The sequence below is a fragment of the Mesoplodon bidens genome (genome assembly GCF_964165515.1).
Source record: "Mesoplodon bidens genome assembly, chromosome: 15".
NCBI classification, from domain to species: Eukaryota; Metazoa; Chordata; class Mammalia; order Artiodactyla; family Ziphiidae; genus Mesoplodon; species Mesoplodon bidens.
In genome coordinates, this window is record NC_138171.1 from 54,570,797 (window position 1) to 54,590,665 (window position 19,869).

At 41.7% G+C, this 19,869-nt stretch overlaps 1 protein-coding gene across 1 annotated transcript in view; it reads left to right on the forward strand.

Annotated features, from left to right (window-relative positions):
- PARN (poly(A)-specific ribonuclease) overlaps window positions 1-19,869 on the forward strand; it is a 159,459-nt gene that overhangs the window by 29,505 nt on the left and 110,085 nt on the right. Inside the window, exons 14-18 of the mRNA XM_081257994.1 lie at window positions 2,630-2,673; window positions 4,229-4,271; window positions 4,987-5,062; window positions 7,063-7,173; window positions 7,478-7,547. Coding sequence (XP_081114120.1) covers window positions 2,630-2,673; window positions 4,229-4,271; window positions 4,987-5,062; window positions 7,063-7,173; window positions 7,478-7,547 — 344 coding nt within the window. The remainder of the gene's footprint in view (window positions 1-2,629; window positions 2,674-4,228; window positions 4,272-4,986; window positions 5,063-7,062; window positions 7,174-7,477; window positions 7,548-19,869) is intronic.

Sequence of the window (19,869 nt, forward strand, 5' to 3'; positions counted from 1 at the left end):
TTCACTCCTTATTGGCTGAATGGTAGCAGTCTCTCTCACGACTTTTTGACCTTTAAAGCAGTGAAGGTATCTGTAAGGAAAGAGGAAAGTATTTAATACTGCGTTTATAGGTGTTTTGAACACCAAATAGAGCTTGGCGTGTAAGAGGCATTAAATATTGATTTAACAAATGCATATCTTCCGACTGTGTCAGTTTTATAATCTCCTGATGTATGGCTCTGTTCACATCACTAACCCTGCTCAAAATTCTGAATTAATTCCACATTCTTTGTTTTTCTATACAGTTGATTCTTTTTAGCCTGGCATATCAAGCTTTCTGTGATCTGGCCCAGCCTTCTTGTGTAATCTAGTCACTCGTTACCATCCTTATTCTCAGCAAGATTGGCTCATTTTTTCCCCTGGAAAGTGTCTTTGTATGTCTTTGGTTTGGGTATATAATTTCCTCCAACTTGAATTTTCTCTAGCTTTTCTCAATGTTTGCTATATACGGCTTTACCTGTCTTACCAAGGTCCAGCTTACGCCTCTTCCGTGAAGTTTTCACTGCCTGCTGCCTTGCCCAAGAAGTGATCTTTCCTTTCTCTGAACTCCCACAGAAGTTCAGAGAAACTTCTTTTTGTTTGTGTACCTCTTTTGTTGCATAAATTTTGTCTTTACAACGTACGCCCCTTTTCCTTCTAGGTGATTCGCTCCTTGGACAAGGAATATAACCTTTTTTTTTTTAAATTTTATTTTTCTTACTTGGCTGCGTTGGGTCTTTGTTGCTGTGCATGGGCTTTCTCTAGTTGCGGCGAGCAGGGGCTACTCTTCATTGCGGTGCACGGGATTCTCATTGCGGTGGCTTCTCTTGTTGCACAGCATGTGTTCTAGGCGTGTGGGCTTCAGTAGTTGTGGCACTTGGGCTCAGTAGTTATGGATCGCGGGCTCTAGAGCGCAGGCTCAGTAGTTGTGGCACACGGACTTAGTTGCTCTGTGGCATGTGGGATCTTCCCGGACCAGCGATTGAACCCATGTCCCCTGCATTGGCAGGCGGATTCTTAACCACTGCACCACCAGGGAAGTCCTGGACAAGGAATATAATTTTTTTATTATCTGTGTCTAAATGCCTAGCATAGCACTTAGTATGTAAGCACTTAATAAATGTTATCTTGAATATAACTAGTTTTGAATCAAATTCTACTAGAAAGAGCATATGATTTGTTGCAAAGTAGGAGGTGGGTTAGGATAAGCAGTTTCATCCCTTGCTTTATTATTAGGTGACCTGAGTATGTTATTTAACTTCTTTGTGTTCTGTCATTGTTGGAAGGAGAAAATGGTTTTCTTCCATCTACCTTTAGAAGAAGTGATGATGATAAAAAGCAAGACCTATTTAAAATGGTAGAACTTTTGCATATGCTGTTGTCAAATGTTGCATTTAAAAGTATACTAAAGAATCCATATTTTGGAACAGCCTTTTAGGGGAGAATCTCCTTTTAAAATTCTTCTTGGTATTTCATTCAGCATGACCTTTTAGAAGGCACTGGTTTAGAACTCTGCTATATGCTGGCCCTGGAAGTTGCTATAATTCTAATTTTTTTTTGCTTGTGAGGCTTTGTAATGGTATTGAGAGGTTACAGTCTTTATTGCATTTTTGTTTGACTTAGCATTGAAACCACTTATTCATGTATTGTTCATTAATTTAATGATAGCCATTGAAAAGCTGGTAAATATTTCAAGCTAGCTAAATACAGTCTGTATTTACAGGCTTGAAAAGCTAATGGGAAATGGCAGTTGCCTATGAAGCATGAATAACACTGAAGAGAAGTATAGTTACAAAGGGTCAGGAGTATGACTACGCAGTACAGTGTGGCAATTATGTATGTAAATGAGTTAATTCAAAATGAGAGCAATCTCATTCAAGCTCTAGACTTCCTGAGCAAATAAACTTGGGAAATGAATTGTCTAATTTAGGCACTTGCTATTGGTGCCACTTAAGCAGTTTTCTGAGTAGTTAAACAAGAATCATGTGTATTGGAAGTCTGTGTTTTAGTGGCCATTTTAACCAGTATTTCAATGGTGTTTCCATTAAAAGTGTAACCTAATTTACAGTATGTCTATTTCCTGCATGAACCACGTTATTTTATTTTAAAAAACTTTTTAGTGAAGTATAGTTGATTTACAATGTGTGTTAATTTCTGCTGTATAGCAAAGTGACTTGGTTATACATATATATATTCCTTTTCATATTCTTTTCCATTATGGGTTATCACAGGATATTGTGAACCCTTTTATTTAAATAACTCTACTAGTCTCACTATTATGATGAGTTGTGTAATAGAGCTATTACTGACAGTTTTCTACATATAATAGAAACCTTTTTTCCCCTCCTATTTCAGCCATAAAGTGTTCATATTTGTCTGTTTTGGTTATGCAGAAGTTTAATATCAGGTCATATGATTCCCAGTCAGTGAGGAAATTGACAAGCATTTTAGAAAGTAATAATTAATGAGATATGGGCCTGACAGTTTAGCCTAAAGGGCCTGTTTGAGGTATCACGGTTTGAGAAGAGAGCTATGGGACTTTAAATATTTATGTTTTAAGTATTGTGAGTGTATGAGTAAAATCATAACAGGTCATCCTCTTGTTTTTTAGGACTTAAATGAGTTTAAGGAGATGACAACATGTGTCTTCCCCAGGTAAGCTTTCTTTGAGGATTTGTCTTTCATTTATTTTTTTATTATTATTATTTTTAATTATTTATTTTATTTATTTATTTTTGGCTGCGTTGGGTCTTCATTGCTGCACGCAGACTTTCTCTAGTTGTGGCGAGCGGGGGCTACTCTTCCTTGCGGTGCGCAGGCTTCTCATTGTTGTGGCTTCTCTTGTTGGGGAGCACGGGCTCTAGGCACGCAGGCTTCAGTAGTTGTGGCACATGGGCTTCAGTAGTTGTGGCTCGTGGGCTCTAGAGCGCAGGCTCAGTAGTTGTGGTGCACGGACTTAGTTGCTCCGCGGCATGTGGGATCTTCCCGGACCAGGGCTCGAACTGTGTCCCCTGTGTTGGCAGGCGGATTCTTAACCACTGCGCCACCAGGGAAGCCCCTGTCTTTCATTTAAAACAGTCATCGGGGCATCCATAATACAAACAGATATTCAATAATTTATTAAAACCATTAGGTCATGATGACAGTCCCATTCACATAAGCTGGGAAATGGCTTAACAGCTCTACCTTTGTGATGGCTTGCTTTTACAATTGATGATTGGTTTTGTTGTTAAAAATTAAAAATCGGAAACGACCTGAGGGTGAAAATGGACAGCAGCTGCTTTTTTCTCATCCCACCTCCCGCTATCTGAGGAACTGGTGAGGTCTTCTTGAGTTGGCTCTTGTCTTTCTTATATGTCTGGTGAACCTTGTCACGGTGAAGTGTCCAGTCGAGGGTATTCAGTTGACTATTGGAGACAGTTAATATATAGTTGGACAAAGTTGAATACACCCAGTTGAGAGTATTCTGTAGTCAGTCAAGAACTGTCTACCTAGAGAGTTTCTTTTTCTCAACTTTAAGTCAATGCCTTAATCTGATAATGCCCACGGTTAGTACTGTGTGTTCTGATAGGTCCACGTCAGCCACATGGAGTCCACAGAGCAAGGGTCTGCATCTGAGGACCTGTCTGAAGAGGGCTGCCGGACAGTTGCTCTTTCAGCCAGGCTATTTCTGTCCTGTTATCTGCAGTGCTCACATTTATGTGAGAAGAAACCGTTTTCATACTAGTGTCTCTCTCTTTTTTTTTTTTTTTTTTTAGTATTCCAGTGTCTGAAGCAGAATAGTAAGAAATAACAACAATAGTATGAAACTGCCAAATGCAAATTTTGACCCTCCAAGAAATTATATCGCACAAATCTGGGTAGTGGTAGGAGATGGTAACAGCTTGAGAGTGTTAGACCTGCAACAGTATTTGATCCATATAAAAACATATGAGGATATTTAACTTACCCTTGAGGTCAATGTAGCCCATGCCCTCTCAGCAAATCTAGAACTCGTACTCCGGGTGTGGGCTTTCCCACAGTCTCTTGATGAAGTCCCTGCATGAGGGGACTGAGTCCTCATCTAATGTAGCAGAGATGCCAGCACTAGGTTGGAATGGCTGATGTGCTTAATTCCTGTGTCCACTTTTAAGACTTTCATTTGAGTAAAATACACTTTGAACATTGCTATACATTTTGTTTACCTTATTAAAAATTCTTTTGCTTTTAGACTCTTGGATACAAAATTGATGGCCAGCACACAACCTTTTAAGGTATTTTTAAAATCTGAACTATCAAGCTATAGTTTGAAATTTTCTGAATTACTACTAACAGCTTTGGAATTCTGGTCTATTGAAATGTCATTTTCAAACCGCCCCCCCCAAAAAAAAAGAAAAGAAAGAAAGGAACAAAAAAGGAAAAAAGAAATTGGAAAAGACTAGAAATAAATATATCAAAATGTGAATAGCAGTTAGTTGTCTTTGGGTGGTAGAATTTTGGGTTTTTTTCCTCCTTTATTCTTTCTGAATGTAAATTTTTAATATTATATAATGTATTTTTGAATAGGTTACACATGCACACACTCCTTCATTTCTTTTCCTTATGTTACATATTTTGGATATATATTCTAATCAAGAGAATTCAGGTAAAAGTATAATCAGTTGCTACTTTCTGAAGTGACTTTATATGGCTGAGTGAAATGAATGCCAGAACAGTATAGCTTTCTGCCCAAAGGTCTGTAGATATCTAACACATCTGTAAAAACCTTTCATACGGCTGTACTTTCCATATGGTGGAAATTAAACTTGCCGTTTCTCTTTCACATTGAAAAAAACAATGTGTTAAGAACTCCTGTGTTTCCTTAAAGAACACAAGGGGGCAGTACTAGATGTTTTTGTTTTTGTTTTTTCCTGACACTCAGTGAATCTGTTTAATGTATGTTGCACTGAGATGATGAAGGCTCATCATTCTCTGCTTACTGGTTTGCAGGATATCATTAACAACACATCCCTTGCGGAATTGGAAAAGCGGTTAAAAGAGACACCTTTCAACCCTCCTAAAGTTGGTAAGAATATAAAATGATCCTGAAAAGCCCCAAACTCTTGGTGATAATTACAGATGTCTATTGTAGAAGAAAGGTGGAACTGTTCTAGAAACTATGTATATTGTACGTTTGTAGTTTTGGCTAAGTTAACTTGCTCATGCCCTGGGTTGAATTACTGTTTTCTGAGTAAAGGTGGTCCTCTAATTCTACATCTGTTTTATGTGAGTAGGATTGGGTAGCCTGTTCATTGAGAAGTTTAGCAATGGAAGCTTCAGGGCCTTTTTATTTCCTAATGCTTGGAATTCTCCCTAAACTTGATGTGTCTTTCTTTTTCATGGTGCTTTGTTTCAGAGGAGACAAGTTGGTGATTAATTGCAAGGGCTAGAGTGAAAATATACTTTCTGTCTCAGGAAAGCCCAAGAACTGGGTTTACAGATGAGGAAGGAGGGGCCCCAGCCCTTCCTCCTTCAGAGGTGGCTTAGGCACCCAACAGCAGCAGTGAGGAGAACCAAAAAGGGAGGAATGTTTCTTGGGGGCGGAGATGTTTTGCCACGTCTGGCCAAGGCCCCTACCCAGGTATTTGGTGAACCTTCCAGGTGTTACTTCCTTGGTTCCTCTTAGCCTAGTTGTGCTGCTTCATACCGTAACTCACATTCCCTTAGCTGCAGCCTGCAAACTTCCCAAGACCTTGATAATAGGACTGATGGTTCAGAAATTGACAATGGAAGGTACTAAAGCAGCCAAGTCTACAGTTATTTGCTTCCCTTTCTGGAATAGTCCAAAAAAGGAATTAAGAAAAGGGTGGGGGGGTTGGTGGAGGGGAGAAAGCCTAGACCTTTTCTCTAACTATATAATGGAAATAATTGATTTTGGAAATATGTGTTTCAGCTGGTGGCAGGGTAGAGGCTATGACTTAATTGGCTCTCATGTTAAAAGACTTTTTTTAAGCTTAAAGTCTAATATTTGATACTTACTGAGGTTAAAGAATTCTTGCTTAAAGAGCACTATATTGACGTAAAAACAGTTGTAGCCTTTTCATTATTAATTTCCACTCATGCTTTTGATTCTGTTGTAACCTTTTTGATATTCATTTCCAGAATGGTTCTAGGAAATAATTATCTATGAGTTATAGTTTTATCCTATTATTTCCGTATAATATTCTGGTAGAGAGTTTACTCTAAAGCAGCTTTCTCTTCTTAGACCCCATTCTCTCAACATCTGTATATATCAGTGTGACCAAAGAGTCATGTTATAAAATGGTCTCTCCTATGAAGTGGCCCCATGTTCCAAGGGCAGCATTACAGCAAGTTCTGATCTATTTTTGGACTTAGTTGTGCTTTCATCTTTAGATCTGTAAGCTTGGAGACATAGTAAAGGATAGTATTGAATTGAGCTGCCAATCTTGATTGGAGTCTTGCTTTTGGGGAGGGTTACCTGGGGTATTGACAGGTAACAGTTACAGAGCGTTTACCGTGTACCAAGCACAGTGTAAGAGCTTTACTTATATTAGCTCATTTGATCCTCACAAAAGCCTAACGAGGGAGCTTTGATGGAGGCCCAGAGGGGGAGTGATCTGTCCAAGATCACATAGCAAATAAGTGGTGGAGCAAAGATTCAAACTCAGACAGTGGGACGCCAGAGGCCGTGCTGGTAGTCATTACTCTGAAATACCTGTTGCATCCCAATCAGAAGAGGAATCATTGTCACAGAGCGAGTTATGCATGATTGTAAATAGCACCCACCTGCGTGCAGTTGAGAGGCCTGTGGCTGAGTCTTTGATAATGTAACCGAGGCATTTCTCTAGTCTAGACCAAAGCCCTTGTTTTCAGTGACTGTTATCTCAAGGTCTTGTGTGGAGAGAATTAAGAAATAGATAGCTTTCTTTCTGCCTATTTAGGATGTTTCTGCAGCACAGACTAATGCCATTTGGATTTGGCAGGGCAGTGCACTTAGCAGTCGTCATGATTTGTGATGATCTTAGGAAAACTGTTTTTTTTTTTTTTTTCTTTTTTCCTCTTTAGAAAGTGCAGAAGGTTTTCCAAGTTATGACACAGCTTCTGAACAGCTCCACGAGGCAGGCTATGATGCTTATATCACAGGACTATGCTTCATCTCCATGGCAAACTACCTAGGTACTCACTATACATGTTTCTGTTAGACACACCATGGTCCAGAGTGGATCTTCCCTGTGTGCCCTTTCCCTGGGATCCACTCACCCAGTGAGAAGTGGGAGGGTTTTGAGGTTGGAGTGGGAGGAGGGGGAGGATGTTAGGGCGGGGGATGGAGAGTACACGGGGAGAACCATCACTGCTTACCTGTGGTGTACTTGGCCTGGATAAGTACCTTTTACCCTTGCTGAACCATACCATTGATTTAAAGATATTTTTCAGGCTTTGTCTACTTGACTGTATGTAATATTCTGCTTTTTTTCATTAGGTTCTTTCCTTAGTCCTCCAAAGATTCATGTGTCTGCCAGATCAAAACTCATCGAACCTTTTTTTAACAAGTAAGTAATCAGGGCCGCAGTCCCCCAGCATTCTCTCACTGTGGAAGAGCCTAGTATCTGGGATGTCTATTAGGGGTGATTGGGAGGTCTAGGGCATTTTTAGATAAGATATTTTTCATCTCTGGTGACTCAGATGTTTTTTGAAAAATAGAAATTGACCTTTTCAAAAATAATTTATTAAATACATTGGCTAAATAAAAGAAAGAAAACATTATCGAAGGTAGCACATCTCTTCCAAGACAAAGAACTGGTGGTTTTGGAATTTAAGTGACTCACAAGGGAGACTGTGTGTATGTGTCTGTGTACACAGTCAGACCTAACTTACCCCTAACAAGCTTTCTGTGTGAGATTATTATTTATGCTTGCATTATTATCTGATTAAATAATGTTCTTTCTAAGATGATGTTGGTTACACAGATGGCTTTTAAGATAATCTATGGAGAAGTTTTGATTATCATTGCATCCCGAGCCCTCATCTGAATGGATCCAATGAAATAAAAGCTTGCTCGGATACCTTCATTGTTGGAGGAAGGCATGGGATTCAGGGAAACGTCTAAGTTCAGAGCATTTCCAAAGAATCTCAGATAGGTACTTCAAAGTGTGGTTTGTGCTTTCTTGGCACAGTTGAGGCTAAAGTTATGGATGTGATCCTCAAGCCGGCCACAGTTTGGCTCCGTGCCAGAGCCCTAAACCTTCATCTTTACCCCAGCTCTCTTCAAGGGGTTGGTTCTAGGAGATTCAGGGCAAGCCAGACAGAACAGGGCAGCCCACATCGATCACTACTACCACTGAGAGAAAGAACTGTTTCAGCGTTGGGTTGGTTACATCATTTCCTTACATTATAATGCAGCACTTTACATTTCCATCAGTGCTGCACCGAGTAAGAATGCTGTCTCCTTCAGAGTCTGTATAAATACCAGTATCACAGTGCTTGTTTGTAGGTGACATGCTGCAGAGACAGATGTTAATTCCAACCATCTGGATTCCTATAGGCTTGGAATTTGTGTAGTCTGAGTTAGTGAATTTTATCAAACTGTGGCTTTTTACTTTTTTAATCTTCGTTTTTCTTTTCTGTGGAAGTTCAGAGGTAAATGTGTTTGATTTTTCAAAACATCTTTCAAAGAGGACTGGGTAACAGTGTAGTGTATATTGAAAATTAAGTTGAATTTTTCTGCATGGGAGATTAGTTCTGCTAACAGTTGAGTTCTAGCTGTCTATCCAGCTCAAAATAGGTTTTTCTTAGCTCTTAATTCTAATTTTGGGGGTAGTGTTTATCTTTGTATATCTTAGGAAAGACAGTTATGTCATTGACTATGGAATCTGCAGGTGACACTAAATATTGTTTGGATCGTGGCCTTTCCTTGCATTTTTATGTTTGTTTTTTTAATATTTATTTATTTTATTTTTGGCTGCATCGGATCTTCGTTGTGGCATGCGGGATCTTTCGTTGTGGCGCGTGGGCTCTTCGTTGCGGTGCACGGGCTCCTCTCTAGTTGTGGTATGGGCTCCAGAGCGCATGGGCTCTGTAGCTGTGGCATGCGGGCTCTCTAGTTGTGGCTCACATGCTCAGTAGTTGCAGCATGTGGGCTTAGTTGCCCCGTGGCATGTGGGATCTTAGTTCCCTGACTGGGGATCGAACCGTGTCCCCTGCATTGGAAGGCGGATTCTTAACCACTGGACCAACCAGGGAAGTCCTGCATTTTTGTGTTTTTGATGTTAAGTTCGTTGTTTAACAATATTTTCCAACTGGGAGATGTTTACTCGTGTTTAAATATTTAAAACAACAATCCTGCTTCTCCACTAAAATCAGCTTCTAATAAAATCAAGTGATGGATACAAACGGGGTTAGATAGAGGCTGTCTCTAGTTTTATCAGTCATCTGTGTGACCAAAATGAAGAGTAGTCAAAATAGGCTTTGATTTAAAAGTTTAAATAAGACTTTATATATTTCTAGATCAATTTATTATTGTTCATTATGTGCAAAGATATTACTCAGAAGAACTGGGCAGTAAACACATAACTTCACTTTAAATTGGGACTTGTGTCTATTCAGACTATTTTTTGCTGAAACCTAGATGCATATCAAAAATAGTTGAGGATTGAGGAATCCTCCTGTGATATTGCCCTGAAAATTCTTGGCCACTTTGATTTTTTTGCTCTATTTTTCCCCATCTGTAAAGGAAGAATCTTCATCTTCGAAGGGGAAAAAAATTCCAGCAGGATTTGAAGTGCAAAATAAGGACTGTTTTTATTCTATGTTGGAATAGCTTGGTCAAATACAGCTATCCATTCTTTTTTTTTTTTTAACATCTTTATTGGAGTATAATTGCTTTACAGTGTGTGTTAGTTTCTGCTGTATAACAAAGTGAATCAGCTATATGCATACATATATCCCTATATTCCCTCCCTGTTGCATCCCCCTCCCATCCTCCCTATCCCACCCCTCTAGGTGGTCACAAAGCACCGAGCTGATCTCCCTGTGCTATGCAGCTGCTTCCCACTAGCTATCTGTTTTACATTTGGTAGTGTGTCTATGTCAGTGCTACTCTCTCTCTTAGTCCCAGCTTCCCCTTCCCCCCTGTGTTCTCAAGTCCATTCTCTACATCTGCGCCTTTATTCCTGTCCTGCCCCTAGGTTCTTCAGAACCATTTTTTTTTTTTTAGATTCCATATATATGTGTAGCATACGGTATTTGTTTTTCTCTTTCTGACTTGACTCTGTATGACAGACTCTAGGTCCATCCACCCCACTACAAATAACTCAGTTTCATTTCTTTTTATGGCTGAGTAATATTCCATTGTATATATGTGCCACATCTTCTTTATCCATTCATCTGTAGATGGACACTTAGATTGCTTCCATGTCCTGGCTGTTGTAAATAATGCTGCAGTGAACATTGTGGTACATGACTCTTTTTGAATTATGGTTTTCTCTGGGTATATGCCCATTAGTGGGATTGCTGGGTCGTATTGTAGTTCTATTTTTAGTTTTTTTTTTTTTTTTTTTGCGGTACGCGGGCCTCGCACTCTTGTGGCCTCTCCCGTTGCGGAGTACAGGCTCCAGACGCGCATGCTCAGCGGCCACGGCTCACGGGCCCAGCCACTCCGCGGCATGTGGGATCTTCCCGGACCGGGGCACGAACCCGTGTCCCCTGCATCGGCAGGCGGAGTCTCAACCACTGCGCCACCAGGGAAGCCCTATTTTTAGTTTTTTAAGGAACCTCCATACTGTTCTCCATAGTCAGCCATCCATTCTTAACCCATTTAGAAAGTGGGAAAAGCAGTTGCTTCTTTTGACATCTCTTTTTGTGTTAATATTGACCTCATTCTTACTTAAATGCAGGTTTCATTTATGACATTAAACCTTGATTTTGTTACTTTTCTTCAAGATTGCCCTTGTAGAAAAACATCCAGCAATTGCCGTCAACATTATCTCAAGTGGTTGGTTTTAGAAAAATCTGTAAATTTTTCTGAGGGTTTATTTGTTTTGGCACCAGCCTTTCCTCAATGTAAGCTTAACCAAACATGCATAGCCCTAATATAAATTTGGATGGACATGAGACAATTACACATGCAAATAATATTTTGTTCTGCTCTCACCAGATTTAAGTTTAAAAAGTAGACCTTGAGGGGAGATAAACTCCACCTATTTCTGCATTATTCTAAATTAGCATCTGGCTGTGTTAGGTGTGCTTTTTGGGGAAGCTTTACTGAGTCAACTATTGAGAAGATCCCGAGACAGTTGGTGCTTGAGCAGAATGCAGACTGAGTGCAGTACAGGGTGCTTTCTGAGCCCTGTTTGTCCAAGAGAACCTCCCAGCAGGACTTCACATGGTACCATTTGTCTCTTTCATGGCCTTGGCACCTCCCGTATTTCTCCCTTCCTTTTTGGACTCAGAATGAAAGTCCTAAGATTGCTGAGCGACGGAAATCAGGGTGAGACCACTGCTAATGACGGGCTGTGTGCACTGTGTTCTTCCTTTATGTCATGGGCTCTCTGCTCAGGAAGTGGTTTACCTTCTTGTATGACTTTGGTCAGTTTTCATCAATGCATGGAAAACCAGACTTAGAGAAGAGCCTTTGGTGAAATCTTTTTAGTCTGGAAGGAGCTAAAAATGCTCTCTGCTTTTACTTTTTATTGCACCACAGAAAGCACAAAATCAGACTTTTGCCTTAACATTTTATTAACAGCCATCTGTTTCTGCAAGACACCTTGAACTCTTTTGTAGATAACCTTTTCTGAAGGGTTTTGGGGGAAGGTTGTTTTCTATTTACCTCAGTTCTTAGAAGGAGGAAGGAAATGAGCACGTATCTTATTTTGGCTAATTTCTACGTAGTGGAGTTAAAAAGGAAGAACTGCCTGCACTTTACTGTACAGGATGGCTGCCTGGTGCTTGACACAAGTGTTTTGAATTTGAACAGGAGTCCTGCAGAAATCTGGGTCTTCCTGGGATGACATGGCTATATGTTCTATCTAAGCTGTAGGTGAGGAGACAAGCCGTAAGACAATTCGTTTCCTCCTCTGTAAAAACAGGGGTGGAACTATTCCCTTCCCATGGAAGTTATAAAGATCACATGAGATGCAAAAGGATTTTGATAGTTCCTAGAACTTAGTAGGTGGCTAGCATATATTATTTTCCTTTCTTGAAATGCAAGAGAATTTCACACACTGGGAGATTCAAAACAGTAGATGTGGTAGCAGAATGTATTTTATGGTTTTAGTTTCATGATAGAGAAGAAAATTTGTTACCATGCAGATATAAAACTGGAGCAAATGTGGTGTCCGCTTTTCCTGTACTCACCTTTTAGTGTTTGCTTATGAAAAATCAGATGATGATGAAGTATGTCAGATTGGTACATAATGGGAGCAAGATTGCTTTGATATGGAGCATTTTAAAGAGTTTTGTTATTCAAATGAAAACAGCAATTTATGGAGGGTTGTATAGGTATCTAAAACAGTGGTAGGTGTAGAGGGAGAGGAATCATTGAGGCACCTGAAATAAAGCACACCGATACTTTCTCCCTTTTCCTCCGTGGAAAACAATCATGTTCCAGCGGCAGGTTTTCTCTTACAATACGCATGTGCTTCGTATTTAACATCAGAGAGATTTTAACCCGAAGGACTGTAGGAAAACGAAATACTTAAGATCTGCGCTGAACCTCCTTTCTTTCACTGATACTGGACAGGCCCGTGCTTATTTGCCTCACTTACCAGCAGCTCCCCTTCGCCAGGTGACCCGTGTGTCCCGAAGTGTAGACCCTGCTTGTCTCCCATGAGAGTGGTGCCCGACCCCCTGCAGGGAGGCCCTCACCTCACCTTCTCCTGTCCTGCCTGCCCTTCCTCATAACAGAGGAGCAGAAGGTACTCGAGCAACAAGAGGGCAAGGCTAATCTGTCCTGGTTCCCAGCAGTTGCCGTCGGGTTTTAGCATCCTGGGTGATGGAGCAAATGTGTCTTTACTGAAATCCTGTTCAGCCTGGTTATCAATAAAGTCTATTGTTTTAAGTGTTACAGTAATTCGCCCCATGAGACTTCCAGTTTGCCAACATAAGCAAGAGTTACAACACAGTTTGTGTTGTTGGGAAGCCTAGCTGTGAGTGTCACAGTGCACCACATAATTGGTTTCTATTTGCATTTCACATGTTAAAATCATTTGATTAATTTCTACAGTAGAACTGCTTCACTTCAGGGTATCATGTAGTAGAGAGCAGTTGTGGTCTCTGGGGTTAGGTATCTGGATTTGAATCCCAGCCCCACTCCTTACACCTGGGCCCCCTTGGGCAAGTTACCCTCCCCGTGCCTCAACTTCCTCATCTGGAGTTGAGAGCATTGGTACCCATTTGATAGGTGTGCCGTCAGGGTGACATGGGAAAATGTATGTAAAATGCACGGTGCCTGGCATGTCACGGGCCTCAGTCAGCTTGTCACTGCTGTGGGGACGTTCATACTTTGAAGACCTGCTTGTTTGACCAAGTGCTTGGAGCTTTTTGTTTTTATAGAAAATACCATATAATCGTACCTTTAGTACTGTACACCCCCTATAAGAAGGGCTTTGTATTCAATTATGAGCCTTTATCAGAAAAGGGAGGAGGGGAGGAAAAAGCATGCTCGTAACTGAATGGTGCTCAGGGAGAAGATGTACATGCGCATCTTTTTTGCTTGTTATTTCCCCCCGAGGCATATGGTCGTATCTCAGTCTTTGGGCTGGGTAGCATTTTCAGTTGTAGATTTTTACTGGGAGAGGAAAGTAAAGAAATAACATTTATAAGTGACCCTTTGAAAGCTCTTTCTTTTTTATTTTTTTAAACAGCTTTATTGGGATATAAATTCACATACCATACAATTCACCCATTTAAAGTGTACAATTCAGTGGTTTTGGGTACATGACATTATGCATTTTCTAAAATTATGGTAAAATATATGTAACATACAATTTGCCATTTTAACCATTTTTAAGTGTACAATTCAGTGGCATTAATTACATGCACAGTGCTGTGCAACCATCACCACTATCTATTTCCAGAACTTTTTCCTCACCCCAAACAAACTCCATAACCATCAGGCAATAGCTCCCCATTCCCCGTTCCCCTAAGCCCTAGGTAAACCTCTCATCTACTTTTCTGTCTCTATAAATTTGTCCTTTTGTGAGCTGTTTCTTTTTGAGCAACTCATTGCTTCAGTGAGATCTTAATCTATTAAAACGATTGCTATTTTGCAAACACCTGGAGGAGTTTTCTTTTCTATTTGCGTTGCTGTTTTGGGGAGTGGTGCCACACCCTCCGTAAGCTTTGCTCTCAGGCAAGGCAGCAGGGGCCTCAGCGGGGGCCGCCTGGGTTCTCATTACGCCGCCTTCTGAAGCCGGGTCTGCTTCTGTGAAGTGGGGGTAGTAAACATCCACCTTGGGGGGCCGCCCTGAGGCTGCAGAGTCCCTTCGGTCAGGCTGCTGGCATAGCACATAGCATGGAGGGGTTGTGCTGAGTGCGGCTGTGACTGTCACCACAGTGAACTTCCAAGAAGATAAGGTGAATCTCGTTTTTCCCGGTACTGGGGGCAGTGGTAGATAAACAAAACAGGCTGTATGGACTTACCTCAGATCCTTGGGTGACAGTCTCTCTGTGTTGACAGGAGGAAAGAGGCAGAAGTGTGTGGTGTCAATAAAATCTTTTTTTATAGAGAACAGCAACCTAGAAGTCCTCTTAAGAAAGCACTTCATAACTGTTTTCATATCTTACTTAAAAAGGTCTTGCAGCGAGGTTGGATTGTGAATGAGAAGAGAATACGTCTCTGTGTGTTGGTCGCACTCATGTGCACTGAGCCTCAGGATGCTGGTGAGGCTGTGTGACTGGTGAGCAGCAGAGTGAAGCAGACACCTTCTCCATTCCTCTGCCACCAGGAGCATTTGTGTTGAGCACATCCTTTTCCCCAGGAACCCCCCGGTCATGCCAGAGCGAGGAGGTCAGGGGAGGCAGAATGGAGGTGAATAATAGCAGTGCCGATTATGGGACCCTTCCTTTCCGATGGGCTGGCTTTCCCAAGAACTCGGTATTAGCTGTCCTTTAATTTTATGTTAATGGTGCTTGAGTACAGGAGCAATGTCCTCTGTCCGCTCGGTTCTACCAAAAATGGGTCTTGAACCAGGGATAGGGTACGTAGCTCATCACTCATCCTAAACCAGTTAGAACTGTTGTGGACGCTGCTTCTTTTTTTAAAAAAAAAAAATTATCCCATTGCTTCTATCTGACTACCTATCTATCTATCTATCTATTTACTATTTTTGGCTGTGTTGGCTCTTCATTGCTGCACGCGGGCTTTCTCAAGTTGCGGTGAGTGGGGCCTACTCTTCGTTTCAGTGCACTGGCTTCTCATTGCGGTGGCTTCTCTTGTTGTGGAACACGGGCTCTAGGAATGTGGGCTTCAGTAGTTGCGGCACGTGGGCTCAGTAGTTGTGGCTCACGGGCTCTAGAATGCATGCTCAGTAGTGGCTCATGGGCTTAGTTGCTCCGCAGCATGTGGGATCTTCCCGGACCAGGGATCGAACCCGTGTCCTCTGCATTGGCAGGAGGATTCTTTTTTTTTTTTTTGCATTACGCGGGCCTCTCACTGCTGCGGCCTCTCTCATTGCGGAGCACAGGCTCCGGACGCACAGGCCCAGTGGCCATGGCTCACGGGCCTAGCCGCTCCGCGGCATGTGGGATCCTCCCGGACTGGGGCATGAACCCGTGTCCCCTGCATCGGCAGGCGGACTCTCAACCACTGCGCCACCAGGGAAGCCCCTGCAGGAGGATTCTTAACTACTGAGCCACCAGGGAAGTCCCTGGATGCTGCTTCTTAATTATTAAGAGTCTAGGGAGTAAGCCTTTTAATAGAAGCGGAGTCCATTCTCAACCTCTTCCAAATTGTGCAAATTTTGGAGTCAGGTGCCATGAAGAGTAAAAATCACACTGTTAACGAACACTTAGAGCAGCCTCCCAGATTCTGGAAGACTTGAAACCAGTTGCACCCTAGTTTACCGAATGTATTTTTCCCTGGTACACAGGGTGTATTTTATCCTCATATCCCTTAACCAAAGTCCTTTATTTTGCCCCAACTCATGTTCATTTTACTTTGGGTTTCCCAAATTACTAGGATGGAAAGAATCTCCAAGGATTGGCTTGGTTTGATTGCCCTGAAAGTTAGTACACTGATTTTCATAAAGGTGAAAGACAAGGCAAGTCTAGGGGCACATTATAATATCCTGAAGCCTTTAGTGTGGGGCTTTTCAAGACTGGGAACTTAGTGCGTGTTTCCAAACTAGTTGTTGACTTCTCCAGGGAAGGGGGTGCTTGCCTCAAGCTGATTTTGCCTTATCTAATTTCTGCCTTGCAGTCTTGTTTGCCAAAAGATTTATTAGGCAAGCTGCTACCGTGGCTTTGTCAAAAGGCTACTTTTTAGAGAAACCTTAAAGGGCACCCACTCCACATACCTCTACTTGGCATGCCAGCCCTGTGGGCCCCCAGGAGCTGTCCACATGTGGGCCCATTCTAGCCTTGTATTTGCTCTGGTTGCTTTAAAGTACACATCCCTCTGGCTTAATAACTTGTTTATCGTAACGATAAACAAATAATTTGTTGAGGTTAAAAAAATCAATCCCTGGATATTTGTTTAAACAGCTTGCCTCCTCCATGGCAGGATATCATATTAGTTTCCTATGATTCCTGTAAAAAATCACTGCAAGCTTGGTAGGTGCCTTAAAACAACAGAATTTATTCTTTCACAGTTCTGGAGGCCAGAAGTTTGAAATCAAGGTATAGGTACGGCTGTGCTCCTTCCAGAGGCTCTGTCTCTCTAGCATCTGGTGACTGCTGGCCCTCCTTGGCTTGTGGCCGCATCACTCCAATCTCTGCCTCCATTGTCCCATTGCCTCCCCCTCTTTGTGTGTCCTGTCTCCCTCTACATTTCTCTTATAAGGACAGTTGTGATGGCGTTTAGGGTCCACTTGGATAGTTCAGGATATGTCCTCATCTTAAGGTCCTTAACCTAATTTCTAGTTATATCTGCTAAGATCCTTTGTCCAAATGAGGCAGTGTTCACAGGTTCTGGGAATTAGAATGTGGATATATCTTTTTGGAGGCCCACTGAATAGACATTAGTGAAGTCAGCATTCTTAGGTATTCCTTGCCTTGCTTTGGCCCTGGCTATGAACAAGTAAGTAATAGTTATTTCCAAGACTATTTAACAGTTAATTTATACAATTCAAGGGTTAGCAGTGAGGGACTTCCTGCTGGTGCAGTGGATAAGACTCCACGCTCCCAATGCTGGGGGCCTGGGTTCAATCTCTGGTCAGGGAACTAGATCCCACATGCATGCCACAACTAAGAGTTCACATGCCGCAACTAAGGAGCCAGGGAGCTGCAACAAAGGAGCCTGACTGCTGCAACCAAGACCTGGTGCAACCAAATAAATGAATAAATAAATATTTTTTTAAAAAAGGTTAGCTGTACTCTAAGAAATTTAGACTAGTTAACAAATATCTTCTCCAATGAACATCTTCCACAGTTCAGAGGATTTCACCCACATTGACTGTAATTTCTGACAGCAGCCCTGAGGGGGTAGGTAATAGTGTCCCCATTTGAGAGCTGAGGCCATCTGCTGAGGGCCCCAGAAACCGCAGTCAGGGATAACCCAGGTCTGTCCGCAGCTGGGAATGGATTCTTCCTCCACAGCAACAGTCTCTAAAAGACATAGTTCTACGGTTAGTGGCACATTTTCTTAAGAGATAATGCTAGTATCTTTGAAAGATTTCTTTCTGTGTTTGGCTTGAGCAGTGATTCTAAAAGACATTGACTTTGACCCTTGGATTGTGGGGGACTGGTTTCCTCTGACATTTTACAATCTGCTGTTTTACAGGCCCTGCGGACGTTGCCTTTGTACAAGGTTTAGTTTAACACTTTTATTTGATGTACTTTGATATGGTTCATTTGATGGAGACTGTTTACATGAGCTGCTGGTTTTCTTTTTCTTTCTTCTTTCCTTTCTTTCCCCCCTCCTTGTTGCTTGCGTTATTTCTCTGCTTGAGAAGGGACATAAGTTGGCTTCGGGACAAATGTCGGGTAATGTTGTATTTGTCAAAACATCAAGTGGCTAGATGGAAATTGCATGCGCCCCACCCCCTGCGTGAAATGGAAATAGCTGGTGCCCCAGTAACGCTCCTGTAGCCAGCGGTTGCCCTCTTGTTTTACACGAGAGCTTTAGTGAGCAAAACAAATGAGCTTATTTTATGAGAGATGTCTGCATGCTTCCTACCCTGTATGATAAAATCAGTTTTTTATAGCGCATAAATATGTATAATGATGAGCCCTTGCATACAAGGTTCTTATGAAGTGCTTTTACTGCTCTGCCCTGAAGGAAATACCAAGACCATTTGCAAGTACAGTAGAGCTGGCAGTCGTTAAAGGTTTCAATTTTCTTTTGGAAGGCTTGGGACTTGGGGTGAGGTACAAATTAATTCACCGCTTAAATTGTGTTGAGATTAGATTTTACTTGACATTTCTGTATTCCAGTCTTCAATGGTATAAAAGGAGTGCAGTTTTACTTGGAAATCTCTTTTTTTTTTTTGAGGTAAAGCTTTTTAGGAAGAGAAGTGTAGTCTTGATGAAAGCAGATGAGCAAATGCAAATTTTTACTCATTTATTGAAATACTGAGTTTCTAGATGGAAGAATGAGAAGCTTGGAGGCTGGAGGATTTTCCTTTTGCTCAGGCAAGACACCAGAATAAACACTGTTCTCCTTTATGAAGACATGCCGTAACATCAGACATCCTTCTAGATCATTCAGGCCTGTGTGTATGTGTACAAATCTGACCTACGTAAAATAAGCATTCAGATACCTCAGTGTCTCGCTCAACCCTGAGATGTGCTGATGCACTGGCTTTCCTGATGGTGATCATGGTGTGTGGGGGCAGGTGTGACTGGAAGGCCCGATGCCCAGGTAGCCCAGATAGCAGCTCTTTCTGCACTGCAAACATGGGAAGGTTGTCCTTTTGACCTGTGCCTATATGGCTCTCTTCTCTGCTCGGTCATCCTAGTTGCCTTCCTCAGTGTACCCAGAGCTCTTCTCAGACAGCAACATCATTTCTTGTATCTGGACTCTGACCCATCACACAAAGCTATAATTTAATCAGATCTTAAAGGATTACCAAAAAACCCCATGGACAGCAGGCTCACTGTTTCACATGGAGGCTTTGGAAGTAGCTCAGGTTAAAGCCCGATGGGAGTAGGTATCCAGCAGAGAGAAGGCAAGAGCCTTTAGTGTAGGGCTTGTAGTGGGAAGCTTTGGGTCTGAGTCTGTCTCTGCTCCCATGATGGCCAAGGGTGAGCCACTGGACTTGGGAAAACCTGCTTCCTCATTCCTTGTATGACAGGACTGATGCCTACCTGTCCTCCAGACACCAGAGCATCAAATGAGGCTGAATGTGCCATAATAAATACTGTTATTTTAGTCAGGGACTTTATCCTTTAAAAAAGTAATATATATTTTTCCTGACTGAAACACAAATTACCCACTCGTAATTCCACCAGCCAAAAAGAAAAAAAAAAAAAAAAAAAGCTGTCATTTTAGTGTTATTTCCTACTAGTGTGTTTTCTATCTCTATTTCATTTATTGAGTTGTACTATTTATATAATTTTGTAACTTAAAAAAATACAGTAAAGGATTTTACAGAAGACAGTAAAACTAGTGGTTAGCAGCATCATGTCACTGGCCTTCGGTGGTTTGTCAGGTGGATATATCATTGTCCACTTATAACCTAACCTTTGTGTTGGGCCTTTTGTCAGATGCACGTCCAC